The sequence below is a fragment of the Lepus europaeus genome, chromosome 19 (genome assembly GCF_033115175.1).
Source record: "Lepus europaeus isolate LE1 chromosome 19, mLepTim1.pri, whole genome shotgun sequence".
Taxonomy (NCBI): Eukaryota; Metazoa; Chordata; class Mammalia; order Lagomorpha; family Leporidae; genus Lepus; species Lepus europaeus.
The window spans coordinates 43860659-43887125 of record NC_084845.1 but is presented as its reverse complement, the minus strand read 5'-3'; the positions used below and the strand labels follow the sequence as shown (position 1 = coordinate 43887125).

The window sequence follows — 26467 nt, the reverse complement described above, 5'->3', positions numbered from 1 at the left end:
AGCACCTCACCTGCAAAGCAGGTACTATTGTAAGTCCGAATTTGGGGTAAGTACACTGGCTCCTAGAAGTCATTGCCCAAGGTCACCCAACCAGGAAGGTGCAGAGGAAGCATTTGAACCTGTCTATCTGGCAGCGAAGCAGAAGCACATTGCAGTGTGGTCAAGGTCACGGCTGCCACCCAGGAGATGGCCTGTCCCAGACACAGCCCTAGGGAGAAAAATCCTCTATCTGTGCAGTGCTCCTTAAAGATGCTGGAGGGAAAGACATTCCCACCTCTGAAATCGGTGTGTGCTCTGAGCTGGGCTGACATCCCACAGAGCGGGGCAGAGGGGCGAGCCCTGCTCTGCGTGTGTCTGCCTACTAATGAGGCAGGGACGCCCGCGTCCCCAGCGAGGGCCTGACCTCCGGGTTCTTTGGATGCCAGCTTTTGTCCCAGGCTTTTTCTCTTTGAGACAGCATTGAACTTGTTCTTGGAATGGATGCAGAGTAAAAGGGCCTTCCAGGGCCTCTGTTGAATGAAGTGCTCTGTTCCCATGTAAGCTTTGGAAGATGTGAGGAGCAAACAAATGCGGAGTGACTGAGACGTTCTGCCGGCGGCGTGGGTGTCCGGTCCACCAGCTAAGATGCCTGCATCCCACACGGCAGAGCCTGGGTTCAATACCTGCCTTTGGCTCCTGATGCCAGCTCTCCTCCAGCAATGCAGACCCAGGGAGGCAGCAGCGATGGCTCAAGCAGTTGGGTTCCTGCCACCCACATGCGAGATCTGGATTGAGTTCTCAGCTCTTGGTGATGGCTTGGCCCAGCCCCAGCCCTTGTGGGCATTTGGGGAGTGAACCAGCAGATGGGAGTTTGCTCTTTCCTGCTCCCCCAAAAAGCTCTGCTGCTCAGGGTGAGCAAGCAGGCAGGTGGAAAAGTCCAAGTGTAGGCTGCCGTGGGACAAGGAGGCCTGGGCCTGGCCCGAGTCATACACCCAGGCACCTGTCTTATCACCCTTGGGTTTATCACCAGAAAACCAAAAGGAGATGTGAGTCATTGGGTATGACAAGACATATGATAGTCAGAGTGCACCAGAAAAGATGCAGCCTTTTTTTTTTTTAAACATTTATTTATTTGAAAGGCAGAGTTACAGAGAGAGAGAAGGAGAGAGAGAGAGATCCATCTTCCATCTACTGGTTCACTCCCCAATGGCTGCAATGGCCAGGGCTGTGCCATACCAAAGCCAGGAGCCAGTAACTTCTTCTTGGTCTCTCCTGTGGATGCAGGGGCCCAAGCACTTGGACCATCTTCCGCTTCTTTGCCAGGTGCGTTAGAAAGGAGTTGGATCAGAAGCGGAGCAACTGGGACTCGAACCGGCATCCATATAGGATGCTGGCACCGAAGATGGAAGCTTAACCCGCTGCACCACAGCCCCCACCTAGACAGCATCTCCTTTTCCGCACTCAGAAGGATGCAGAGAGGCCTCAGGCTGGGGTTAACACTGTGGGTTTCCCGAGTTGGGGGCTGGGTCTGTGGTAGGAACCTTAGACCATTCATGGAAGACTAGGAAGACAAAAACAACACAAATGATAAGATACTCATCTACACTTCACATCATAGGAATGCAAATGAAGACCAGACAGCACTTCAAACACCTGTGTGATTGGCAGAGGCCCCCAGAGTCGGGGAGGCTCAGCCTGGGGCAGGAGCAGTGTAGCTTTCCCAAAGCAACTCCACTTGTGAGAAATGATCCACACTGTGCTGCTGCGAAGGGAAGTCAGTGGCTTTCCTTGCAACCTCCTTTGCAAGAGATTTGAAAAGGCCCAAACGTTCCTGACCATGGGAATGGGTTTACTGATTTGTGAGAGGCCAGTGCAGTGGGATTCTAGGCTGTGCTGTAGGGCCCTGGAAGGAAGGCCCATGGAGGCCCAGTGTTAACCGAAGAAGCGGGGTGCGGACTGCTGCGCGTCAGGACCACCACCACTTGTAGGGGGCAGAGTGGGGAGAGGCAAGCCCACCACACCTGTTTATGAACAGCGTGCACCTGCCAGGAGACACAAGCACCAGGTAGAGGTGGTGACTGCTGGCGGACTGGGGATGCTCAGGGCCACTCAGCCAGGAGGGAGATTTACACAGTCGATAATTTTTCTTACCATTTGGATTATTTTTTTAACCATGCACTTATGCTACTTTTTCAAAAGAAAAGTAATGAAAAAAGAGGACCAAAAGAAAGATACTAAGAAGAGCAAAAGGAAACTTCATGATAATCCTTGGACTCAGAAGAAAGCACTAATCAGATTTGACTTCTATTTTTCTACCTTGTTTAAATTCATATCCGACTTAAAGGAAATACAGTCAAATACCTCTCATACCCCCTCCACTAACACTCCTCTCTAGGGCTGCAGGAGGAATCTTTTAGAAGGATTGGAAGTCACTAAGCCTCCTTCATCAAGGATCCTCCACCAAGAATTCCCTCCCTGCTCCTCCGTGGTTGTCATCACAATCCTCTCCCCAGACTGCCCCTGCCTCACGGCCCACGACTGTGGGAAGCAGCCCTTTTAGCGGACGATTTCACCTTCAAATCGCTTTTGCTGGTTAATTGGCCTGTGTGGCCCTGCCAAGGCCAGCCATTCACACTAAGCCAGCTGGAGAGCCCAGACGTTCCTGATGGCAGAGGGCTGAGTGAGGGGCTGGGGAGACCTTGCCCTACCCTGGCTGAGATCCACACTGTGAGTTAGGGGGGCCCTGGAGAGTTCCAGCTGCACCATGTGACTGCATCTCTGGGAGCCTCCATCAATTTTTTAATCCATGAAATGGGGGTGATGGCAGGATTCTTTTTTTTTAAGGTTTATTTATTTATTTGAAAGTTAGAGTTAGAGAGAAAGAGAGAGAGAGAGAGAGAGAGAGAGAGAGAGAGAGAAGAGCTCTTCCATCTTCTGGTTCATTCCTCAAATGGCAACAACTGGCTGAAGACAGGAGCCAGGAGCTTCTTTTGGGTTTCCCACATGGATACAGGGGCCCAAGAACTTGGGTCATCTTTTACTGTTTTTTCCAGACACATTAGCAGGCAGCTGGATTGGAAGTGGAGCAACCGGGACTCGAACCTGTAACCATACGGGATGCTGGCACTGCAGGCAATGGCTTAACCCACTGCACCATTGTGCTGGCCCCGATGGCAGGTGGCTGCTGTGGGACAACTGCTCCCTCAATGTTGGTTCTTTTTGTGCTCAAATGTCACTTCCTCCTCGTGGCATCCCATTTGTCCAGAACATTCCACATACTCTTCTCCCACAACCCTGATGGGTTCTCTGCCTTGTAATTGTGCCTCTGCTGCAGTCATGAACTCCTTCAGGGTGCGGCTTGTGTCTAATGCATCATTACAGCCCTCTTGGCAGGAAGCCCAGGGCCTGCCATGAAGTTCAGTGAATGTCTGCATGGCCGAGAGGCAGCACAGCACAAGGAACAAGAGCAAGGGCTGAGAGCTCCACGTTCACCCCCAGTTCAAGTCGCTCAACCTCGCCATGCCCTGGAGTTCCAATCTGTAAAATGTGGGCAGTTACTATCACCTACATCGTCAAGTTTCTGTAAGGGGTAAATAAGTTAATATGCATGAAACGGAGAGTTAATGCATGAAACGCCTTTCCCAAGTGTGTATGTGGGACTGAAGACTGCATTCCGACCTCATCCTCTCCTCACGCGTACACACACTTGGCAGGGTTCTGACATTCTACCACTCCTGACTCGCTCTTTGGGGCTGACACATTATTCCTTAATAAAATGCGATTTTGTCATCTTTGAGTATCAGCCGAGCTCTCCCAAGTCACAGGCTTTGTGCAGGAGTGCTACTATGTGGCTTTACAACATGAGGATGCTTTTCAAACCATATTAAACGAAAAAAGCAAAATCTAAAGCCGTGAGTCTGTTAGGCTAATATGGAGGTACACAAAAGTGGGGGAGCAGGATGGATGTAGAGGAAGAGAGGACTTCCCTGTATAACCCAGGACTCTCAGAACTGGTTTCAGAGCAGTCTGCTCTCATTGTAGATGCCTTTTTAGAAAATGTATTTTCATATTACAGCAAAATATACAACACAGAAGTTTACTGATTTACTTATTTTGAAGTATCCAATTCAGTGGCATTAAGCCACAGAGGTGTGTAACCATCAACACGTTTTCCAGAATTTATTCATTATTCCCAAACAAACGATTCCCATCAAACAATGTTTCCTCCTCTCCCTAGATCTTGGAAGCTTCTATTCTACTTTCTGTCTTTCTGAGTCTGACTCCTCTAGGTACCTCGGGTAAGTGCAGCCACACAGTTTTTATCCTTTTGTGGTTGATTTTTTTCATTTAGCATATTGTCTTCAAGGTTCATCTGTGTTCTAGCGTGTGTCAGAACTTCATTCCCGGGGCAGCTGTGTAGCTTGGTGGTGAGGATGCTGGTTAGCATGCCTGCCTCCCTCCTTTATCAGACTGCTTGGGTTTGATGCCCGACTCTGGCTCCTGACTCCAGCTTCCTGCTAATGTGGACTCTAGGAAGTAGTGATGATGGCGCAAGTGATTGGGTTCCTGCCACCCACGTGGGAGACCTGGATTTAGTCTCTGGCTCCTGGCTTTGGACTGACCCAGACTTAGCTGTTGACATTAGGGGAGTGAACCAATGAACGAGTGTGCCTTTCTCTCTCTCTCTCTCCCCGCCAAATAAATGAATGAAAAATTTAAAAAGTACTTCACATTCTTCTTATGGCCAAATACTATTCCATTATGTGGATATATCACATTTTATTTCTCCATTCATCTGATGATGGACTCTTGGGTTGCTACTATTTTTGGAGAGGAGAGTAATGTGGTTGTGAGTACTGGTACAGTATCTGTTTGAGTCTTCATTTCCAGTTCTTTTGGGTATATGCCTAGGAGTATAACTGTGGATTGTATGGTAATTCTGTTTAATTTTTTAAAAGATTTATTTATTTATTTGAAAGGCAGAGTTAGAGAGGCAGAGAGAGAGACAGAGGCAGAGAGAGAGAGAGAGGTCTTCTGGTTCACTCCCTAGGTGGCCGCAACCTCTGGAGCTCAGCCACCAAAGCCAGGAGCCAGGAGCTTCTTCCAGGTCTCCCACGCAGGTGCAGAGGCCCAAGCACTTGGGTCATCTTCCACTGCTTTCCCAGGCCATAGCAGAGAGCTGATCAGAAGTAGAGCAGCCGGGACTCGAACCGGCTCCCATATGGGATGCTGGCGCTGCAGGTGGTGGCTTTACCCACTACACCACAGTGCCGGTCCCATTTGTTTAACTTTTTTAAAGAAGATTAATTTATTTATTTGAAAGAATGAGTGATGAGAGAGAGAGAGCCCTTATATCTGCTGGTTCACTCCATAAATGGTTACAACATCCAGGGCTGACCAGGCCAAAGCCAGGAGCCAGGAAGCCAGGAACTCTACCCAGGTCTCCCATGTGGGTGGCAGGGCCCCAAGTATTTGGACCATCTTCTGCTGCTTCCCCAGGTGCATTAGCAGGAGGCTGGATCAGAAGGTGAGCAGCTGGCACTCAAACTGGCACTCTGACATGAGCAGCTGGCATCAGAGTGGCTGCTTAACCCACTGCACCATGATAACCACCCCTATGTTTAATTTTTTGAGGATTTGCCCTAAAGTTTTCCACAGTGGTTGCAATACGCTACAGCACCCCCTGTCCCACCCCACCCCCATCATCCCAGCAACGTATAAGGGTTCCAATTGCTCCACACCCTCATGTATATATTTTATACCTTTTAATTTGTCATGTCAAAATATCACCAACTCAAATAATAAATTAAATTAAATTAAATATTTCAAGAAGGCACTGTATTAAAGAGGCTAGGATGGGTTGCTGGAGGGAGAGAGATAACAGTGATAAACCATAAAGCAACCCTGACACTCACAAGAGCACATGACTAGGAGTCAACAGAGCTGAATGTTGGTCTTTTCCCCCCACTTTATTCAAAAGACAGAGATACAGAGCATCAGGGACAGAGATCTTCCATCCACTGGTTCAATCCCAAATGCTGCAACAGCCAAGCCTGAGCCAGGCCCAGAAGCCAGGAGCCCAGAACTCAATCCAGGTCTCCCAGGTGGGTGGAAGGGACTCAACCAATTGAGCCATCACTGCTGCCTTCCCCAGGTGTGCATCAGAAGGAAGCCAGAGTGGAGAGTGAAGCCAGGACTGGAACCCAAGCACTCCATGGATGCAGGCATCCCAAGTGCTGTCTTAATCGCCGTGCCAAATGCCCATCCCTGGATTTCAGTCTCCACTCCGCATGTGCTTGGCTGTATTGTCTTGTCTCTTTCCAGGACTCAGTTTCCCTGGGGGCCAATGAGAGTGTTGGATCCAGCGCTCCTGAGCTCCCTTCCTGCTTGTAAGAGAAATGTGGCCAGTGGGCCCCTCCAGGTGCACATTCTCTGTTTGCATCACCCACCCCTCTTGGCTGCTGGCTTCCAGTGGGCCCAGGCAAGGCAGGGTCTAAGGGGTGGGAGGGGAGAGAGGTCAAGGTCTTCATTGCCTGGCTTTCTCCTTGTATGCACCTCTGTGAATACAGCTCCAGCCAGACGTGCCCCTCACTGGGCTCCTGATGCCAAGGTTCCCTCCCTTGTGCTCTTAGGCCTGCGGCCGTTGTGTTGGTTTGTCAGGACTCCCAGAACAAAGTCCCACAAACTGCATGGCCTAAACCACAGAAGTTTATTCTCTTACACTTCTGGAGGCTACAAGTCGAAGATCAAAGTGTTGGCAGCGCTGGTGCCTTCCGAGGGCTGTGAGAAAGGATCTGCTCCGTGCCTCTCCCTCAGCTGCTGGTAGTTGCTGGCACTCTTGGGCATTCCTTGGCTTGTAGAAGCCTCACCTAGCTCCCTGCTTTCATCTTCACATGGCCTCCTCCCTGTGTGTGTCTGTGTCCAAATTTCCCCCTTTTACAAGGACACTAGTCATTCTGGATTCTGGATTAGACTATGATGCCCTAATGACCTTTTTACATTGGAGTATCTCTGCCAAGAAACTATCTCCAAACACGCTCATATTCTGAGGTCTGGGGGTCAGGACTCCAACATCTTTTTTTTGGGGGGTGGGGGGTGGGTAGGGAGCATACAGTTCAGTCCACTGCAGGTTTTGTTGAGGCCTGTGTGTCTCACATTGGTTTCCCAAGTACTTCCCTTTCCTTGGTCTCTGCACTGTCCCAGGTGAGCCTGCTTCTGTGTCCCACAGCAGCCCATCTGGCCCTGGCACCTCTGCCCACTGGCTCCTGTCTGTCTTCCAGAAAGGAGCTTTATTCTTGGTCTTTTTTCCTTTCTGTCCTTGGCTTCCAAGTTCTATGATGGCCCCAGACCCCTGCTCTCCCTGGACCATAGCTTATACCTACAGGGCTTGAGGCAGCTGGAGGGAAAGCAATTGTATATGTGTGTGTGTTGAGAGGGGTCACCATACGTCCACATCTGTTTTAGATTTCTGTTCCTTCCAGAGCAGGCCTTGAGGAATGAAGGAATGACAAAATGGGCTCATGTTGGTAACAAAACTAGGGATCCCATCTCCTTGGAAACCCTTGAAGGGCCACTTGAGAGTATTCAGCATAAAGGAGCCTTGAAGGACAAGAGGGAAGAGTGATGAAGTTGACCTATTTCTACAGAGAGTGGCTCTCAAACAAGTTAAGAGATCTCTGAGAAGTGTGTTTAAATGTAATGGCCTCCGTGTGAATTGTGAACCAGGCAGTCACAGGAAATATTCAAGCTTGGGCTGGATGGCGATTCTGGTTCCCAGTCTGAAATGCCTTAAGTGTAGAAATGCAACTTGGAGTTTCCTTTAACCTTCTGGGTCCTCTGGAAATACATACAATGCTCAGATCCACAATGCTTTTCGCTACCGGAGTTGAGACCAATGTCTAATAATTCAAACCTTGCAGAGCAGGTGCCTCAGAGGTTGACTTCCCGCCCAAACAGGTAGTTCCTAAAGCTGAGTCAAGCCTTAGCCAGCGTCTGATGCTGGCCCCACCCAGGGATGGCTCCAGGGGGGCTATAAAGAGCACACTCCTCGGAAACTGGAACAGAATCCAGCTATTGGCTTTGATCTGAATCCGGGAGGGTGGGATGGGCCATAAGCCGGTTCCTCTGTTCCTTGGGTGTTGGGCTGGCCACATCCCGAAGTGGCGATTTCAAAACCATTGGAAGACTCTTCCTTGCCCTGGGAATCCAACTTGTCATTGTCAGCACCTTCTGGTCACACCTTTCCATCAATACCAGGACTTGGCAGTTGGAGATTAGAGTGGAAGGCGTTTCTCATCGACCAGAACAAATGGATTAAGGCACGTAGATTTGCAGACTTAAAAAACTTCACAACTTATGTATCTTACATAAGTGTTTCAAAATCAGAAGCTTATACTAATGTTGAAGAAAGTGAGGAAGATTACTTAAAAAATGAATCAAAAATTGTTTTCTTTGAATCAGTTGACAAAACTATGATCATTTTGGAATCTTGAGAAATCAATTCTCTGTTTTCCTAAAGAGTCTTCAAAAGTAATTCACTGAATAAGTCTTTGAATAACTGTGTGATGTACCTCATTGCTTTACTGTGCTTCTAAAAAAATTATGTGCACTAGTAGTCCTCAAATACGTGTAAGTGGTAATCACTCTCCTATGGCTCCCTCTCTTCATTCTGGAAGTCTCTGGCTCACTCATGTTGCCCAGACTTTTAAGCATGGTTTTGCAGGTGTCATGTCACTCACCACAGAAGTGGTTAACGTGCAAAGTGAAAAACGAAAAAGGCACCACTTCTTAATGCTCATTAATGTAAAACCATACAATCGATGTTGCAGTTTTCAATGGGAGAAATTATGTAGGTCAATCCAACAGGCTGGGATTGATAAAGCAGGGTGATTGGAAGACAGATAAGGTACAAGGTAGGCCTCCACAAGGACAGAAGGGTTGAGCTGACACCTGATTGACAGTTAGGAGCCAGGCTTGAAATACTGGCAGAGCATTCCTGGAGGAGAGAACTGTAAGGTGGCATTACCAGTCCTGTTAAGCAAGTTATTCAAGATATAACCACTGGTTTATTTGAGTAGACAATCATCCTTCACAAGGTATTTAAGAGCACCCACTATGTGCCAGGAAATGTTGGTAATGCTCTGAACATGATGTGGCATATGAGCCACAAGTGACAGAAGATCTTCCACTGAGTAACAGTTCTGTTATATGGTGACACACACATATGCCTGCAGCAGGGACAGGTGTCCGGCCTCATGGCTGGGATGCCAGTTACGATGTCCATGTCCCACATCAGAATACTTGGGTTTGTGTCCCATCTCTGCTCCTGATTCCAGCTTCCTGCTGATGTGAACCCTGGGAGTGATTGCTCAAGTATTGGGTCCCTGGGAGACCCAGATGGAGTTCCCTACTCCTACCTTCAGCCTGACCCAGACTCAGCTGTAGCTGGCATTTGGGAATTGAACCCTGTTATCTAAATTTTGAGATGCCGGTTTGGGATACTTACAAAGCTGACTATCACCTAAGTACCAGAATTGTGACCATTCTTCCTCCTTTGCCAGCAGGATGGTTTCATTGTCATGATTTCTCCATAGCACCTTTCATGCAGCTCCCTGATCCTCCTCGATTCTTACCTTTGGATTCTAACCTTTAACCTTATTTTTTTAATTTTAACTTTTATTATTATTTTTTTGACAGGCAGAATGGACAGTGAGAGAGAGAGAGAGAGAAAGGTCTTCTTTTTCCATTGGTTCACCCCTACAATGGCTGCTGCGGCCGGCGCACCGCGCTGATCTGAAGCCAGGAACCAGGTGCTTCTCCTGGTCTCCTGTGCGGGTGCAGGGCCCAAGGACTTGGGCCATCCTCCACTGCACTTCCCAGGCCACAGCAGAGAGCTGGACTGGAAGAGGAGCAACCGGGACAGAATCCGGCGCCCTGACTGGGACTAGAACCCGGGGTGCCAGCGCCGCAGGTGGAGGATTAGCCTATTGAGCTGAGGCGCCAGCCTTTAACCTTATTTTGATAGTTGCAGATCCACATGACAGGGTCTTGACTTAGCAGGAAGCTGGAATCAGGAGCTGGAATTATATCGCACCTAGGCACTTCGATGTGGGACACGGGCATCTTAACTGCATTTTAACCACTAGGTCAAACAACCCCAAAATTTTTTCTTACACTTGCTTTTTCTCAATTGCTTTCAGCTCAAAACAGTCTTCATGCTAAGGTGGCACACAAAGGTATGTCCAAAGGCTCATGGGAAAATGGAACTAACAGATAAACTTAGGGTGTTACAAAACTCTTTGAAATTGGCTGGCGCCACGGCTTACCAGGCTAATTCTCTGCCTGCGGCGCCGGCACTCTGGGTTCTAGTCCCTGTTGGGGCGCTGTTTCTGTCCTGGTGGCTCCTCTTCCAGGCCAGCTCTCTGCTGTGGCCCGGGAAGGCAGTGGAGGATGGCCCAAGTGCTTGGGCCCTGCACCCACATGGGAGACCAGGAGGAAGCACCTGGCTCCTGGCTTCGGATTGGCATAGCGCGCCGGCCGTAGCGGCCATTTGAGGGGTGAACCAACAGAAAGAAGACCTTTCTCTCTGTCTCTCTCATGTCTAACTCTGCCTGTCAAAAAAAAAAAAAAAAACCCTTTGAAATTCATGCATAATTTTGTCATGATGCACGTTCTCCGTGACTTTTCTGAGGCACCCTTATATTTAGGTGGAACATTCTGCTACCCTCAACAGGAGGAGATTTAATGAAGGGCAGGATTAAGAGCAACATGGGAAGGGTGACGAGGCATCTGGAGACTAGTGCAGGGGGAAGCTGTTGCCAACCCAGGCTGGAAGGAATGAGAGAAAGACAGTGGTGTTACCAGAGCTCAGGGGAAGCTGCAGTTGAGGTCAAGGAGCTTCCTTGTGGAAGCTGGGCTATTGGGTGATGGAACACGGCCACCGCCATAATTATACCCAGCAGGAGGTAGGAATCAATATTTGACCTCTCTCTCCTCCCATCATCGGCTCCCTGGCAGCGTGAGGAACTCAGCCTCTGCAGGTCATGAGGTCAGGAGGGAGGAGGGGGAGCTTAGAAACAATTCCCGGACCCACAGCAATGAAGTTGAGACTCAGCAATGCAATTTTAACATGCATCTCAGTAATCTAACTTCCAGTTTCTCTTCCTGATACCATTCACATACTTAACCTAGAGACATCTAGGGATCATCACGCACCCTGGCCTCACCTGGGGATGTGGCAAGAGGCCTCAGAGGAGGGACGCATGATGGTTTGAAGGATATGGGACCTCGGTGGCTGGGATGTGTGGCCTTCCCAGAGACTTTTGAGCCCACGAAGCACAGAGAATCTCCCAGAAAATGACACTAGGAACACGGACAAGGGTATTGGCAGCAACCACAAGACTGAAGATTATGAACCTCTACCCCTTTTCTGGGACACTGGGCCTCTCTGGTTCTGATGGGCCTCTGAGGTGGGGGCTGGGGTACTTGACCATGACTTTGACTTTTCCTGTCCAATGACTGGAGAGGCTGGTTTTGCTTTCGCACTGTTACGCAACTTGCAGCAGAAGATTCTCATTTGCTGATTTCTCACACATGCTAAGACAGGCTGCTGGAGGACGCCGACTGGACAGCCTCACCCTACAGCTACAGTGGTTACATCGAAGAGCTGCTGGGAGTTCTAGAAAGGGAAGTTGAGGGTGGGATGCCCAGGAGGGCTACCCCTGAAGAGAAGCCAGGGCAAACGTCCTCCCAAAGCCAGGCCCTGGGTGGCTTGCTTCGTGCTAGTGATATCTGGCTCTTGGTCCTCCATGGGTTGGGAAGGGTCCTAAAAGCCTCTTTTTAACCCTTAAAGAATTGGAGGAAACCTAAGACTGCAGGTTCTGAGGCAATAGGATTGGGGAGAGGCAATGGATCTGGATCCCAGAAATAATGCGCCGGCTACTCTCAGCCTCACTCTACTTTATTGTAAAATCATTATTTTTATTTTGCAAAAGCAAAACAATTTTCTCTAAAACGGCAAAGTCTACAGTCACAAAAACACAGACAGAAGTTCTTTTTCAGCTGATGTTTCTGGCCCAGGCCACTGCTGCCAAGTGAGCCCTGCACCTGTGGGAGCATCTTGTCCCGGCACCACCTCCTCCCAGGCCTTGAATCCCAGTTCTCAGGTATGCGGACTTGCAATTTTTACACCTGGGCACCCTCTAGTGGGGCTGCTCTGCCAACTCAGGATAAGGAGTGATGGAGCCTTTATTAAGTGGCAGGCATTGCTCTAAGCACTTCATATCAATGCATCCAATTCCCAGAAGTACACTGTTAATGCTTGTCTGGTCCCGACAAGGACCCTGGTGCTTTAGGAAGTTCGCTGCAGGGGACAGTAAAGGTGTGGTGGTCAGGGGCTTGGGCTCTGGAGCCCAAACACCTGGATTGCCAGCCTGGATCTGCCACTTCCAGCTCCACAACTCCGGAATTACGCAAGGGAGCCTCCTATGACTCAGCGTCCTCTGTTGAAAAGTGAGATGACAGTGTCTCCCCTCGGGGTGGCTGTGAGGATGAAACGAGGTAGTGGAGGCAGAGGAGGTTCTCAGTAGATGGGAGCGTGAGGATTAAATATTGAGCTCAAATCTCCACCAGTGACAGACGGGGGAGGAACCTGAACTCCGCTCTGCAGGCCGTAGCGGCTCAAGGGCTCACGTACCATGCAGTGCTGCCTCCCTAAAACTCACCAGCTCCCAAGGCCTCTTGCCCCCTCCCAAGTCCTAGATCCTTGGGAGCTCCAGATCCCACTGCTGTGAAGATGACAGGTGTATCCTCTGAAGAGCCACTGATTATTCCAGACCCTTCTTTTCATAACACACCTGTTGTTACTTTTTCTTGGCAACCTTCTCTTTGCTAGCTTCCACAACACTGTATTCTCCTGGTTCTGCTCCTCACATCATTCACGCCTCAATGTCTATTTCCAAAAGGCAGCCAGGGCAAGCCTTCAGGGCCTGAGCCTCCTCTGCGGCCCACCTCCTTCAGGTCCCTGCCTCAATGTTATTTCTCAGCGAGGTCTCTTCTCTCTGATTAAAGCTGCATTCCCTCCAATCATCTATTCCGTCTTCCTTGATTTTCAGTTTAGTGCTTATCTTTCTGGTCTGGTCCTTGCTTCCCGACTAGTATCGAGCGCAGAAGTTTGCCATCAATCTCTAAAAGTATATGTTGAATGGCCACTTTGCAATTTCGCATGTTTGCATTTTTAGGGAGTTTCATAACGGGCCCTGGGTTAAACCTGAGGGTCTAAAGCATATTTTTTTTCTTAGAGGACTGGTATTTGAGTTCATCTGCCTGCGAGATGCAGCAGCACTGTGCGGCGCCCACAACCAAGAGAAAACCAACTAAAGCCTTGGCAACGCACGGACGCCCCATTGCGCAGCCGCATAGGAGCTGGGCGGGGCCTACGCAGCGGCAGAAGGGAATGCGCGGGACTGCGCAGCCGTGTGGACGCCTGGGCGTGTCCGCGCAGCCGCAGAGAGAGCTGGCGGGACTGAAGCAAATCCTGTCGGTGCATCCCTCTAAAGGCTGTAGAGGCCGGGCGGGTTTTGTCCTGGTGCCCCTCGGCGGGGCGGATGAGGCCAACGGTGCTGCTGAGGCGGCGGCGGCGGCTTCGGGCACAGCTCTCGTTCCTTGAGCCGCCGGCACCATGCTGCTGCCCGTGTTCACCCTGAAACTGCGCCACAAAATCAGCCCCCGCATGGTGGCCATAGGGCGCTACGACGGGACTCACCCGTGCCTGGCAGCCGCCACCCAAGCGGGCAAGGTAACCGCTCCCACCTGCACCGCCCCTGTCGTCCGCCCTCCACCCTCTCTCGAGGCCGCCCCAGCCCGGGTTGCCGGGCAACCATGGGCGGACGCCCTGTAGTGGTGCTGCACCCTGCCCGGGGTGATGGGGTCCTGCAGGCACAGCTTTGCTGAGCTGTTGACGTTGTCTTCTGGTCGGGCTCTTGGACAGGGTGGAGTCACTGCGCAGATAAGGCGCTTACAGAAGCAGCCTGGCCAGGCTTAGCCGGAATAGCAGGTCCCAGCCCCGGGCCTCTGCCTGCCGCTTGGAGTTCTGTGCACGCTCACCCGGCCTCATTGTAGTGGGGAAGGGAAAGGAGTACAAGGATTCCGAAATGAATGGCATCAAGTTACAGTTTGAGCCATTGTCGGTGGTCTTTGCCCATAACTTGCAAGTGTTTGTTAGGTGCTTACTGCGTGCCGGGTACTGAGCGAGGTGTCTCAGAGAGACCTGTGTTAAGCCTTTCACAGACTTCTGCCTAACACCTCCATTATCCTAGATGCAGAGGATTCAGAATTTGGTTGGGGTCCCTACTTTGAGAAATCTTACATTCTAGAAGGACAACAAAGAAGGCGCATCAAGGCCCTGTGTACTGAAGGAGGCGTATCTAAATTGCGTGGAATACGGTGACACCTAGCGAAATAACTTCTAGCCTTACACAGCCTTGTTATGTTAATTGTCTCAGCATCTTGTTAACAAGGCCGTGGGCGGTAGCATAGCACAGGTGAGAGGCAGATTTTAGCTCCAGTTCTCACTGCTTTCCTGACCTTGGGCAAGGTGTTTAATAACTGTACCTATCACAGCGTGAGGATTAAATAAGCTGATCCATGCAAAGTGTTTGGCATAGAAGAAGCGCTCACTAATTGTTGGCCATTGTTTTCTTTTTATGACCCCCCCCCCCCCCACGCCATCCCTTTGCGATTGAGGAATAGTTCAGAGAGGCTGGGCCGCTCTCCTGGAAAGTGGGGGAAATGAGATTAGCGCGTATGATCTCTGAGCCCATGAAGGTTAAATAAGCTTAGCATTTGGGTAAGGATTGGTAGTTTTCAAGAAACTTCCACCTATGTTGTATGTTATTACTTCATATGCGATGGCTTGGGATACTTAAGAAGAAAAGAAATGATTCGTTTTTATTAAGCAGTGCAATGGAGTAAAGTGCTTAGCACCAGGCCTGGACATGATAATGTTATTGTTTTTAGGAAACACTGACAAATGCCAAAACAGGAATTCATATTGGTTCTGCTGTTGGCTCACAGTAGCTATATACATGGGCTGAAAATACCCATATTAACTCGGTCCCTAATTTGAGAGCTTGCTATATGCTGGGTCCTGGTCTTAGTGCTGCAAGTATATTACTGAGAGTGGCAGACAAGTTTTGCCCCTTTGGAGCTTACGTTTGGGAGTGGAGCCAGGCAATTAATATAATGAATGTAAATAGTTCCGTAAGAGAAAAGACAAAGTACAGTGATGGGGATATTAGGAACTTGCTACTTTAGGTTGATCAGACAGACCTCTGGAAATCAGCCATCAGAGGTTTCAAGGAAATGAAACTTCTCTGCAGATAAGTGGGCTAAGTGCCCTGCAGTCAAAGGAATCAGCAAGTGCAGAGGCCTTGAGCTGGAGACATGCTTCTGTGTTCCCAGCCCACAGAGAGCCTATTAGGGCTGGAAGGGAATGAGGGAGGCCAGGAGGTAGCTATAGGCCAAGTCATATGGGGCCCTGCAGGCATGGTAATGATCTTGGTTGGTTGGAGGTTTTTTATATATATATATAAATTATTCGTTTATTTTATTTGAAATACAGAGAAAATCTGTCTGCTGGTTCACTCCCCAAATGTGCACAATAGCCAGGGCAGGGCCAGTTTGAAGCCAGGAGCTGGAACTCATTGCAGGTCTTCCCTGTGTGTGGCCAGGACCTGTGCCGTCACGTGCTGCCTCCCAGGGTGCACATCAGCAGGAAACTAGAATTGAGAGAGGGACCGTGACTCAAGCTCAGGTGCTCTGGTGCGGGATGTGCGTGTCCCAAGAGGTGTCTCACCACTTCACCAAACGCTTACCCCAAGGCCTTGATTTTTCCACTGAGTATGATAGGAAGATAAAGTAAGTGATGGGATTTGGTTTGTTTTAGAGGAGTGACTGGCTGGTACGTGGAGGACACACGGCAGCAGGAGGCAGTTGGGTGAGTGTAGGAGTGAAAGTTGGGAAATTAGGGAGAGTTGCAGAGTGGGAGGATGGAACACTTTATTCTAGGGCTGTTTCTGAAGACTTAAAAAGCAACGTACTTTGTGTTCGTAATTTAGAAGTTTTGAAAAATTCTGATGTGGTTGTATTGAGACTTAAATTTTTTTTTTTTTAATTGAGGAAGGGACCTGAAATCTTTCCTGACCACTGCCTGCACTGTCTACCCACTGAAAATGGATTTTAAAAGCTTTTTAAAAAATATATTTAATTTTTATTTTCTGGAAAGCAGAGGCAGAGAGACATCTTAGTTCTGTTGGTTCACTTTCCAAATGCCCATGATAGCCAGGGCTGGGCCAGGCGGAAGCCAGGAGCTTGCAACTCAGTTTGAGTCTCCAGTGGCAGTGGCAGGGGCCCGAGTACTCGAACCATCATCTGCTACTTCCGAGGGAACACAGTGTTTGGAAGCTGAATCAGAACTGGAGCCAGGACTCAAACCCAGGCACACTGATCTGGAATGCTGGCATCCCAAGCAGCACTCTAACTGCTGTGCCAAACGCCCGCCCTTATCTTCAGAATTTACAAACAGATTGATAGGGGCCAGCACTGTGGCTTAGCAGGTAAAGTTACTCCCATAAGGGAGTCCCTGGCTGCTCCACTTCTGATCCCTGCTGATGCACCTGGGAAATCAGTAGAAGGTGGTCCCTTTCACCCATGTGGGAGACCTGGAAGAAGTTCCTGGCTCCTGGCTTTGAGTTAGCCCAACTCTGGCCGTTTGCGGAGCAAGCCAGTTGCTGGAAGATCTCTGTCTGTCTTTAACTCTGCCTTTCAAATAAATAAATAAATCTTAAGAAAATTGATAATAATTTGGAGCCAGTGCTGTGGCGCAGCGGGTTAAAGCCCTGGGCTGCGGTGCCGGCATCCCATACAGGTGCTGGTTGAGTCCCAGCTGCTCCACTTCTGTTCCAGCTCTCTGCTATGGCCTGGGAAAGCAGTAGAAGATGGCCCAAGTCCTTGGGCCCCTGCACCTGCGTGGGAGACCTAGAAGAAGCTCCTGGCTCCTGGCTCCTGCTTCGATCAACTCAGCTCTGGCCATTGCGGTCATTTGGGGATTGCATCAGCGGAATGAAAGACCTCTGTAACTCTTTCAAATAAATAAAATCTTTTAAAAAATGATAATATTTTATTATCTTAGTAACTCACGAATGTATTTTTCTTTAAAAACAAGAATTCTAGGTAGGGTTAAAGCCAACTGTTTCACTCTGGGGCCTGACTCTAGAAATATGACTGACTTAATTATTATATCTGGGACTCTTGTGAACATGGACCTACCAATGGGCCTGGGGAAAAGGTTTCTGTTTTCATATTATTTGAAAGGTGGAGACAGAGAGACATCTGCTGTTTGCTCCCCAAATGCCTGAAACAGCCAGGGCTGAGCCAGGCTGAAGCCAGGGACATGAAAGCATCTGTCGCGTAGGTGGCAGGGACACAGTACTTGGGCTGTCATCTCCTGCCTCCCCAGGTGTGCATTAGCAGGAGCCGGATTGCAGGTGGTATAGCATATATCTAGGACCCACACCAGGCTGTGATATGGGCTATGGGCATTCCAGGTGGCGCTGATTTGAGAGGTAGGCATCCTAAGCGGCAGTTTAACCGCTGCACCAAATGCCTGCCCTCCAGAACGGTCTTCTTGCAGTGTGAACATGAGTGTTTTCCTCTGGGGACGTGCTTCCTCTCACTGTGGAGCTGAGGGTCAGCAGAACAAATGGCTGGGTGAACCTCAGCCAGTGCTTTGGAAAGAGTCTAGAAAATGGGCCCTGTGAGTGGTCCATTTTTCAAGCAAATGAGAATGCTATTTCCTTGCCAGAAAGGGACAGGTAGGAGTCCCATGGGACTGGATTTCTGTGTACCCAGAACAGCAGAAGGGGAACCCTGAGAAGCCTGATTCTTGACACTCTTTTTGCTCTTGGCAGAAATCTTTCCATCGCAGTAACAATGAATATGGTACCCGTAACTTACTGCTTCTCTGGTTCCTTCTCAGCATGCCTAAATGGTAGAAGTTCCCGAAACGTCTTCATTCAGAACTGTTACAAAACGAAGTGTGATATGATGGCAGCTTCCAGAGCTTAGGGTCTGTGGGCACACCAAGCTTCATGTTTAGCCCCATAGAGGTCTCAAGACCTTAGGAAAGGAATTTCAATCTCCCGGCCTCATCTTGTAAAGCAGAGGTTAAGGGGTGAGGATGAATTGCAGTTAATTATCAAAGCATGCTGTAAAGAATCACACAAATGAGAACATGAAGGCAGTGTTCAGTAGCTGCACATGTTTTCTATTTTTCTAGCCCATTCTTTGGAGAATCATTTTTTATTAAATAGACTAGTTCGTGTAGGTAATTCTTTAATTGTTTGCATTATATCAAAGGGATGAAATACTCCTTTGAAAGTAGCAAACTTTATCATTAGAAGGGGCTTAAGGGATCTCTGGGCCAGTGTTTTCCTTTCTCTGTATCTATATATTTGTATATAGTGTATGTATATCTCCATATGTCTACATATATATATATATATAGAGAGAGAGATAGGTATAAATTGATAGATATTTGCCTTCATGGAGCTTTTTTTAGACAATGAAAATTTCTCCAATAAAAATTTTTAAAATTATTTGAAAAGGCAGAACAGACTGAAAGAGAGAAAGATCTTCCATTCTTTAGTTCACTCCCCGTATGCCTACAGTAGCCAGGCCTGGGTTGGGTCAGCCCAAAGACAAACCCAGAACTCCATCCAGGTTTCCATGTGATGGAGTACATTTTTTACAGAAAATATGTGTTTTCACACTATCAGAAAAATAAGAAGTTGAACCATTGTAAGTTGGAGTCTGTCAATACTGAATATATCTTTTTATACTGTGGCCATTTACTCGTTCTGGTATATAAGGTTTGCCTCCCCCCCCCCCCCCCATCCCAAACCCAGTTGCGTATCTTGAGACCAGCATCACTCTCCTTGAGAATGCATTTCTTGGCTCAAACCTTTTCACAGAGGAAGCCCAAGGAAGTTGAGTTACTTATGCAAGCAGTCAAATGGCTATATTATGAAGATTCAGGTTGCTGAATTTATTATCTTTGGGCCAATTATTTAATCCTCCATCTTACTGGTATAGGCTTTAAAAAAGTCTTCAAGGACGTAGGTTTGTGTGACTGTATTTAAGTTTGTAAACAGATTTACTGACTACCACACTGTTAGGTTAGGAAGCTAATTTGTTAGGTTCTTGGATGAAAGATACTGAAGGAAGTGTTAATATTTTTTTGAACATGTGCTAATCATTTTTTAAAACTTTTTAAAAATTTTTTTAATTTTTAATTTTTTTGCCAGGCAGAGTGGATAGTGAGAGAGACAGAGAGAAAGGTCTTCCTTTTTGCCGTTGGTTCACCCTCCAATGGCCGCTGCGGCCGGCGCATCTCGCTGATCCAAAGCCAGGAGCCAGGTGCTTCTCCTGGTCTCCCATGCGGGTGCAGGGCCCAAGCACTTGGGCCATCTTCCACTCTACTCTCGGGCCATAGCAGAGAGCTGGCCTGGAAGAGGGGCGACCGGGATAGAATCCGGTGCCCCTAAAACATTTTTTAAAGACTTGTTTAATTATTTGAAAGTTAGAGTTACAGAGGAGAGAGAGACAAGAGATCCTCCATCTGCTGGTTTACTCTGCAAATGGCCGCAGTGTCCGGAGCTGGGCCAATCTGAAGCTGGGAGCCAGGAGCCTCCTCCGGACCTCTCATGCTGGAGCAGGGGCCCAAGCACTTGGACCATCCTCCACTGCTTTCCCAGGCCACAAAGTAGAGAGCTGGATCAGAAGAGGAGCAGCCAGGATGTGAACTGGTGCCTATATGGGGTGCTGGTGTTGTGGGCAGCAGCTTAACCCACTGTGCCACAATGCTGGCCCTGGCAGTGTTAATCTTGTTTTTTTTTTTTTTTTCTTTAAAGATTTTTATTTATTTGAGAGGTAGAGTTACAGACAGTGAGAGGGCGAGACAGAGAGAAAGGTCTTCCTTCCATTGGTTCACCCTCCAGATGGTCGCAACGGCCGGAGCTGCTCCAATCTGAAGCCAGGAGCCAGGAGCCTCTTCCTGGTCTCCCACATGGGTGCAGGGGCCCAAGGACTTGGGCCATTTTCCACTTCTTTCCCAGGCCATGGCAGAGAGCTGGATTGGAAGAGGAGCAGCCGGGACTAGAACCTCCCCAATCTTGTTTTCTATAATCTTGGTGTCTAGCAATCACAGTGAACCTGGTAGCAGCTCCCTGTAGTTTAGTCAGGGAAGTCTGGTTTGTAAAAGTGCTTGCACATCCTGCTGGGGATAGTATATAGGTGGCCCTGGTAAGTGACAACTAGATCTTGTTCATTACCTTGTTTTTTACAAGGCTGAGAACCACTGGATTTCTTTAATTTGTAGCAGCTGAAAGTTGGCCATACCTAGAACTGTGTATGAGTGTTTGAAGTTTTATAGGTGATTAAAGTGACTTCTTGCTAATGTTCATATCTGTTAATGACGTTCTTTTTGTTGTTAAAGTATGATGCTAATTTTACATATTTAAGGGAGTATAATTAACTATTTTTGTTTTAGGTTTTTATTCACAATCCTCATACCCGGAGCCAGCATTTCAGTGCGCCCAGGGTCTTCCAGAGCCCTCTGGAGTCAGATGTTTCTCTTCTCAACATTAACCAGGCAGTGAGCTGCCTCACTGCAGGAGTATTGAACCCGGAGCTTGGCTATGATACTCTTTTAGTGGGGACGCAGACCAATCTTTTGGCTTATGATGTCTACAATAACTCAGATTTGTTCTACAGAGAGGCAAGTACAATCCTTTATACCATAAAATTCCCATCACCTCACTAATGTCCACTTTTTTTTAAATGCTTGAAAGAGATCAGACAATTTTTTTGGTCTGTTTATGTGACTTTTACAGTGTAACCAATATGGAGATTTTGCCATGTAAATCTGCTTCAAGTTCTTGGAACCTCTTTATTTGTTCATGGAGGGTCATTGGTGACCCTCCAGCCTCTCTCTATGAGCCCCATCCATGATACTGTCACCTGTCAAGATCTCCCACTGGGAATTCAGCCAAGAGCTGAGAAGCCAGCAAAGAGGTCTCCTGGTGACCGTGCATTGATGTTTAACATACAAGTTTGTAGGAGAAGCCCTTATTATAGCCTGCCATCTACAGGCTGCTGCAACCTTAATACCCAAGTAATTCATGGTTCTTACAGAAAAGACAGAAACAAAAAGAAAAAGTTGCCCATAATTTCTTCATCCGGAAATAAGATTTAACTCTTAAATTTATTTATCTAGATTTTTTGCTAAACATATGAGTAAAATTATTTTACAAAATAAGATCATACCATATACACGTAGCCTTTTACTTTTTCTAATAACAGGTTTATTATAATTAACATACCATGCAGTTTACCCAGTTTTTAATAAGTATTTGATTTTTTTTAAGTTTATTTAAATTTATTTGAAAGACAGAATGACAGGGAGAGAGAGAGAGAGAGAGAGAGAGAGAGATAGATAGATTCCATCTGCTGGTTCACTCCCCAACTGCCTGCAACAGTCAGAGCTGGGTCAGGCTGAAACCAGGAGCTTGGAATCCCAGCTGGGTCTCTAACTTGGATGGCAGGGACTCAAGTAGTTGAGCTGCCATCTGCTGCCTGCCAGGGTGTGCATTAGCAGGAAGCTGGAAGGGAGGCAGAAGCAGGACTTGATCCTAGGCACTGTGATATGGAATGCCTGCCCTGAAGTTACCTATTTAAAGTATACTATTCAGGGCCCAGCATTGTGGCACAGCAGGTTAAAGATCCGGCCTACAGCACCAGAATCCCATATGGGCGCTGGTTCAAGTCCCAGCTGCTCCACTTCTGATCCAACTCCCTGCTAATGGATCTGGGAAAGCAGTGGAAAATGGCCTGAGTCCTTGGGCCCCTGCACCCCTGTGGGAGACCTGGAAGAAGCTCCTGGCTCCTGGCTCCTGGCTTTGGGTTGGCTCAGCTCCTGCCATTGCAGCCATTTGGGGAGTGAACCAGCAGATGTAAGAACTCTCTTTCTCTCTACCTCTCTAACTCTATCTTTCAAATAAATAAAATAAATCTTAAAAAAAAAATACAATTCAGTGGCTTTTAATTCATTTACAGTTGCATAACATCACCACAGTCAATTTCAGACATCTTAATTATCCCAAAAAGAAACTTCATACCCATTTTAGGAGTCACTCTCATTTTCTTTTTTTAAAGAGCTACAAGCTCTTCCTCTTCTTCTTTTCATTTAAATTTTTATTTATTTGAAAGGGAGAGAGATAGAATGGGAGAGAGTGAGAGCGAGAACAAGAGATCAGGCTCGAGAGATCTTTCATCTCCTGATTTACTTCTCAAATGCCTGCAACAGCTGGGGATGTGCCAGGCGAAAGCCAGCAGCCCAGAACTCAATCCAAGTCTCCCACGTGGTGTCAGGGACCCAGCTACTTGAGTTGTCATCTGCTCTCCCCAGAGTGCACATTGGCAGGAAACTGGAATCAGAAATAGATCCAGAACTTGAACCTGGGCACTTCCATGTGGAATATAGGCATCCTAACTGGCATTTTAACTGCTATACCAGGTGCCCGCCCCACACTCTCCTTTTCCTTAGCCTCCTAACCTTAGGCAGCCTGTAATCTACTTTCTGGCTCTATATGTTTGCCTATGATAAACATTTCATAAATAATCATATAATACCTCATATTCTGTGACTTATTTTTTAGCATAGTATTTTGCAGGTTGATCCGTGTTGTAGCATGTATCAGTACTTCATTCCTTTTTATGACTGAAAAATATTCCTTTGCATGTATATACCATATTTTACTTATCTATTCATGAGTTAATGGACATCCTGCTCCCTAGCTATTACATATAGCCTTTCCATTCCTTAATATATTGTAACTGAATCTTATATGGAGTTACTGTATATTTATTTATCATTCTTATTTGTTCTGTGGTATTTCATAGTTTGTTTCATCAATTCAGTATTATCAAACATTTATGTTTTTTCCACTGTTTCTCAATTATAGTTGATACAGTGATAATCTTTGCCCACTTCTCTGATTATTTCCTAAGAATAAATTTCTGGAAATACTAGTACTTTTTTTATTTACATTTTTTTTATGGAGGTAAAATATACCTACTGTGAAATGCACAGACCTTAATTGTACAATTTGGTGAGTTTTGCTCTTGTAACCCACACCTCCAACAAGAATATAGACCATTTCTATCACTTCAGAAAGTATTATTGTGCCCCATTCCAATAAATTCTTATTTCACACAGGGAATCACTGTTCTGACTTCTGTCAGCATACATTAGCTTGCTCTGTTCTTGATTTTCATACAAATTCAGAATGTATTCTTTGTTGTATGTCTTCTTTCACTCAGTGGTATCTGAGGTATTTATTAATTCTGAATGGTAAAACCATGAGGGTGTTTGTTTTATTATTCTTTGTAATTCTTAGTAACTTTTAAATTAAAAAGAATAGTAGTAAGAGAACTGGGTAATAGTATTAAAAGCCTTTCCGTTCAAGATGGTGTCTGTAAATCACGAAGTTTGGGTGTTTACATCATGTCTTGATTCTTTGGAGAGTTTGCCTTCTAGAACCCTGAGGTCCTGGCAGTCCTGAAGAGCCTTGGATTGTCCTAACAGCTAGGTGTGAGGACAGAGCTGTGCGTTTACCCCGTATCTGTGCTCCCTGTGGTGGGTTTTGGTGGATAGCTGTGGCTGCCTCTCGGGAGACCATGTGGCTTCACACAAATGACGGTAGAGGAATTTGGGTATCCAAATAAAGACATGGATATACTTGAGCTCCAGTGTGCCCATAGGTCATTATATCTGAGATTGTGTGTCTTTTTTTCTTCTAGGTAACAGATGGGGCAAATGCAATTGTGCTGGGGACATTGGGAGATATTTCCTCTCCTCTTGCAATTATTGGTGGAAATTGTGCTCTTCAGGGTTTTGATTATGAAGGAAATGATCTCTTTTGGACGGTATGGAGAAGAAAACATTCTGTTTGATACTTTTAAACATTTTTACTTGTAATGTTTTTCAGGGTTGTTTTTTGTTTTTTGTTAACCACTGACTGTTGAATAATAAAAAATGAAATAGTCTTGTAATTCTATACACTAAAAAAGAATATGAATAATTTGAATAGTATCCATTGGTGTATTGCAAAGTCTTCTTCCTCATAAAGCTGATTGATTTGTATTAAGTGAAAAAAAAGGTGGTATAGTAATGATTTTTGGTTTTATTTTCAGGTTACTGGAGACAATGTTCATTCCTTGGCCTTGTGTGACTTTGATGGTGATGGGAAGAAAGAGGTATGGAGAAAATACCTCTGGTGTATTTAACTTAATACATTTTTCTATGAGAGTGGCAGTATGAAGAAAAATCTTCACTTGTCATGGCTACTTTTGGTGTCCTGGTGCCTGAGTGATGAGCTAACTGACCCTGTTTGTCTTTCTCCACTCTTGAGCATTTACTCACTTGTATTTGTCTAGTTCAAAAGTCAAGGCCATGATGTTTTGAAGACACAAGAGAGAGCAGAACAGTTGATGGGAACTGAGTCATATTCAGTCTTAGACATTGCTCTGATGCCATCTTAATTAAGTAGCTTCCAGTTTTGACTAGCTTGTTCAGAAATGTTAAAGTTTTAGAGATTGGCTCTTGGCCTTTGAAATTATTCTAACGATCACTGTGGAAGTTGGCTTCTCGAGCAACCAGAGGCTGTGAAGTACTGTGCTGAGCGCTGCTTTCCCTCTCTCTTGTCCTTGGGTGTTTGAACCAGGAAGCATTTTCAGGTGCTCAGTGAAAAACTGTGTTCTGGCCAGATGTGCATCCCACAGGGCAGATGAAATCTGTAGCAGCCAGTTTTCTTTACTCACTGGATCTGCTGACCCTCCCATTAGCGGGAACCTCTGAGGATCTGCGTACTGGGGCGCTGGAACTCTTGGGTGGCAGTAAGAGCATAAGCAGTACTCTGACAGTCTTTGGTCTCACTTATGAAATTTTCCTGCATTCACTTACTAAACTAAATGTGGCTGATTTCTATTTTAACCCCTGAGCTTCTCGTTGGTTCTGAGGATTTTGATATCCGAGTTTTTAAAGAAGACGAGATTGTGGCAGAAATGACAGAAACAGAGGTAAGACATACTACTTCAGAATTGTGGTAGCTCTGGGGGCAGTGGGTCAGCAACGTTCCATACTGCATCAAATTAGAGTGCCGGGACATCTTCACACAACCCAGATGGCTTTAGGATTAAAACTGTGGTGATCACCCAGAGCCACATGTTTCAGAGAAAGAAGCATTTAAAAACCCTGTATTAAGATATATTTTGAGAGATAGGCTTTTGCCCAGGTGGTTAAGATGCTGGTTTGGGATGCTTGTATTCTGTGTTTTAGTGCCTGGGCTTGAGTCCCAGCTGCTCTCCCTGCAGAGCATGTGGAAGACTTGGATTGAGTTCCCAGCCCCTAGTTTCGGCCTCACCTAGCCCTGGCTGTTGTAAGCATTTGGGGAGTGGATCAGCAAATGGAAATTTTCTGTTTATCTGTCTATGCCTCTATCTCTCTGGCTCTTAATCAATGAAATAAATGAATAAATAAAAATAAAAAATAATAAAATGAAAACAGCATGAGAGGTAAAAGTAGAAAACATGAACCAACGGCAAAGGAAGACCTTTCTCTCTGTCTCTCTCTCTCTCTCACTGCCACTCTGCCTGTCAAAAAAAATATTTTAAAAAGACTGATTAGAGAAAAATTAAATATAGTTGAATACATAATGATTAGTTAATCCATGTAATAATAATAATTATAATAATGGAAATCATTTATTATGTACCTATTATATAGCAGATACTATTTTAAATGCTTTATATGAAGTAACTCATTGAATCCTTACAACAACTCTAATAGGAAGGTATTAATATTATTTCCAAAAATTAGAAAAGTTAAATGTTATGTTGAGTTCTTTGTATAAGTCCCCTCCCCTCCAAAAAAAAAATCCTAGCTCAAGAATCTGGCCTGTAGGTCCTGCATTATTGTATCTCTTTTATCCTTTTTTTTTTTTTAAGATTTATTTATTTATTATCTTAAAGGCAGAATTACAGAGAGGCAGAGACACAGAGAGAGAGAGAGAGGTCTTCCATCCGCTGGTTCACTCCCCAAATGGGCGCAATGGCTGGAGCTGGGCCAATCCGAAGCCAGGAGCCAGGAGCTTCCTCTGGGTTTCCCACGTGGATGCAGGGACCCAAGGACTTGGGTCATCTTCTGTTGCTTTCCCGGGCCACAGCAGAGAGCTGGATTGGAAGTGGAACAGCTGGGACTCAACCAGCGCCCATATGGGATGCCAGCACTGCAAGTGGCAGCTTTACCAGCTATGCCACAGCGCCGACCCCATCTCTTTCATTCTAATTTGTATTATACTTTTTCATTTGGTAG

General features: G+C 46.7%; 1 protein-coding gene across 1 annotated transcript in view; it reads left to right on the top strand.

Annotated features, from left to right (window-relative positions):
- Positions 1–13499: 13499 nt before the first annotated feature.
- Positions 13500–26467, top strand: part of BBS2 (Bardet-Biedl syndrome 2) — a 28695-nt gene continuing 15727 nt past the window's right edge. Inside the window, exons 1-5 of the mRNA XM_062175865.1 lie at positions 13500–13774; positions 20585–20812; positions 23896–24021; positions 24289–24351; positions 25096–25173. Coding sequence (XP_062031849.1) covers positions 13658–13774; positions 20585–20812; positions 23896–24021; positions 24289–24351; positions 25096–25173 — 612 coding nt within the window. The 5' untranslated portion in view covers positions 13500–13657. The remainder of the gene's footprint in view (positions 13775–20584; positions 20813–23895; positions 24022–24288; positions 24352–25095; positions 25174–26467) is intronic.